We start from the raw sequence: 3,013 nt of genomic DNA on the forward strand, positions 1-3,013 counted from the left end.
TCGCATAAAAAAGTAATTTAGAGTTCGATTCTTACTCAACTTCTAACACTTATAAAAACTTGGTACTCTTTCTTCTTTTATTTAAAGGCCTTAATCAGCTCATTCACTTCATACAATTCACATCTCGTTTTCAGGAAAAAACAAAAAAAAAAAAATTAGCCCTTCAAGTCTTTATAGCTTTCTTTCGCTTTCATTAATACTTCCGCTGTTGAAACAACGTGAAATTTTTCAGTAACCTATCGGTACGTATATTCATCCTAATTCGTTTTTGAATGTCAGAAATAAAATTGTTTCTTTACCCCTTTTACTTCTCTTCACAAGATACAGTGTTGTCGTTTTAATATTATATTTCCATGCTTTATATGATCGAAGATGCAAAACCCTATTCCCATGAACCAGTTTCTGTTTGACTACAAGATAAAATATACGCTTTCTTCAAATGACCTTAATACAATCAACTTTTATACATACTAACAAAACAAAACTTGGAAATATATTTATATATATATAGATATGGTTTTAATATTATATATACACGTAGTTGGTCTTTCAGCTTTTATTTGCACACTTGAAGATGGAGAACTCAACTTGGAAAAAGCGATGTGCATGGCTTCTTGGGTTGTTGGTGATGGGTTTAACGTTGTTTCTGTTGATTTCTGGTCGTTCAGAATCAGAAACAAGACCAGTCAGGTTCTTCTTGCTCAACTTTTGCTTCTCCCCTTTTGTCCCTCTGATCTTCTTAATTAGTCTTAAATACAATATATAGTTTATGTTTCCGTTTATGAGACATTAATAAATATATATAATTATTAGCTTATGTTTTTTATTTTCTAATAAATGTGTAATCAATATTCTTTACGTTTGATATACATCTTAAATTGTTACTCGTTCCATATATATTTGATTGCAGAAGAGTTCTAAGGGATATTAGGGGCCGGGAATTAGTATCCACCCCCAAGATCAGTGTACAAACTCAGAAGCATGGACAAAAGGTATAATTGATTTATTTATTTTTTTTTTTTCAGTGGTCAGTTGCAAAACGTTAAGTACTACTAGGGATAATATTGTTTCAGTAATAATATAAACTATTTGAGTGTTAATTTATTCACTTAGTCCATTTATCTATATTTTACGTTGTTAATGGTTGCAAATCTTATATTTTTCATGTTATTCAAATTAAATAAAAAAAATTTGTTAAAAATTTGTATATATTTAAATAAAAAATAATAAATCAAATCAATTCGAGTCAATTTCGTGTCAATGGTATCTTCGTATAGTCACCGCTAAATAAACCTATCCATATAATAATAATAATAAATAAATACTATAATATAACACAATAACAATAACAACAACGACAACGACAATAAATTGATGCTAAACATCAATAAATTAACTCTCCTTTTATGGTGTAAATCTTATTATTATTATTATTTTCTTTCCGCTACAGAATTGTGTGTATGTTCTCATTAACATATGTACACTAGCTAGGTATAGTGAGGTAGATTAATTCTTTGGCTAATATCAATAAATGATATTTCAGGTGGTGATCTTGGACAATGGCCTTGTTGAACTTAGTTTTTCGAATCCCGGCGGTGATGTTATTGGAATTAAGTACAATGGCATTACTAACTTGCTTGAGATTCATAACAAAAAAAGTAACAGAGGGTATGTGTCGTATTCTCATCCCTTTTCTTAAAGATTTCTTTTGAATTTATATATCGTATAATGAAAATATTTTACACTTTTCTTCATATATCCATATATTTAACTTCTTTTGATGATTTTTCATTATACATTAATTTTTATACGTTATAGGTACTGGGACATAGAATGGGGTGATGACATAACGAGCAATATTGCTGACCATTATGATAGGTAAAATTTTAAATTTTCATAGGCAATAGCGAAAGGGTACTTTATTTATTTTTAGGCTAAAGTTTTGTTCCTTTTATTCAATTTTTTTTCAAAAATTTAAAATGGTTTTTATCCAATTGAACTTATTTGCAGATTAGAAGGAACAAAGTTTGAGATTATAAACGAAGATGAGAACCAAATAGAAATTTCATTCACTAAAAGATGGAATGATTCCTCCCATTCATTTCCTATTAATGTGGACAAAAGGTATCATTCAAGTCTCGATCTTTTCCTGATCAATATATAACTTCAAATCAATATGTAAAGTATTTATCAAAAAATAAATCATTACAATTAAATTAAATTCTCATACACAAGTCTTATATTGCAGATATATAATGTTGCGTGACTATCCGGGGTTTTATACATATGCAATATTAGAGCACCCTAAAGAAGCCCCAGCAGCGCAGATTAGTGTGGTTCGGGATGTTTTCAAGCTTCAACAAAACAAGTATAGTAAAATTTCTTACGATATAAATTTAGTACAAAAACAAATTTTAAAACTTTCTCTTTCTAAAAAACCTCTAAATGGGCCTGTTAAATATCAGTTGAAATGAAATTTTTAATCAATGGCCAGATTTCAATACATGGCAATATCGGACGACATACAAAGAACAATGCCATCAGCAAGTGATCGTACGTCTGGCGAGAAACTTGCTTATCCAGAAGCTGTTCTCTTGACCAAGCCTTCGAAACATGAATTTAAAGGAGAGGTAATGTATTTTTTTTCCCAGTTTAATCACTTATTTTTTCTAGTAATTATCCTTTTAATCTATCTACTACTAGATAGCTTGTTAAATTTACAAATTTCTTTTCTGAATTTATTCGAGTATATTTGAGCCTACAATTTCTAAGGAGACGTTTGGTTAATGAATTAGAATCATGTGATTAGAACTATTTTTGATTTACATATATTTTTTGTGAGAAAAAATACTGTAACAAATAACGAACCATGATTCGAATCAAAAAATAAATCCCCGAGACCAAACAACCTCTAAGTCTTTTCGTAATATCATTGTAGGTCGATGACAAATATCAATACTCAACTGATCACAAAGACATTAAAGTCCATGGTTGGATTAGTTCAAACCCAGCA

At 29.3% G+C, this 3,013-nt stretch overlaps 1 protein-coding gene across 1 annotated transcript; it reads left to right on the forward strand.

Annotated features, from left to right (window-relative positions):
• Window positions 1-600: 600 nt before the first annotated feature.
• Window positions 601-3,004, forward strand: LOC112091988 (the record flags this gene model as incomplete). Its single annotated transcript, XM_024166943.1, has 7 exons — window positions 601-690; window positions 1,544-1,668; window positions 1,819-1,878; window positions 2,011-2,124; window positions 2,249-2,368; window positions 2,495-2,630; window positions 2,939-3,004. Coding segments are annotated over exons 1-7 (711 nt in total), but the record flags the coding sequence as incomplete, so codon positions are not given.
• Between the last annotated feature and the right edge of the window lie 9 nt (window positions 3,005-3,013).

This window comes from Morus notabilis, unplaced genomic scaffold (genome assembly GCF_000414095.1).
Source record: "Morus notabilis unplaced genomic scaffold, ASM41409v2 Scaffold11388, whole genome shotgun sequence".
Taxonomy (NCBI): domain Eukaryota; kingdom Viridiplantae; phylum Streptophyta; class Magnoliopsida; order Rosales; family Moraceae; genus Morus; species Morus notabilis.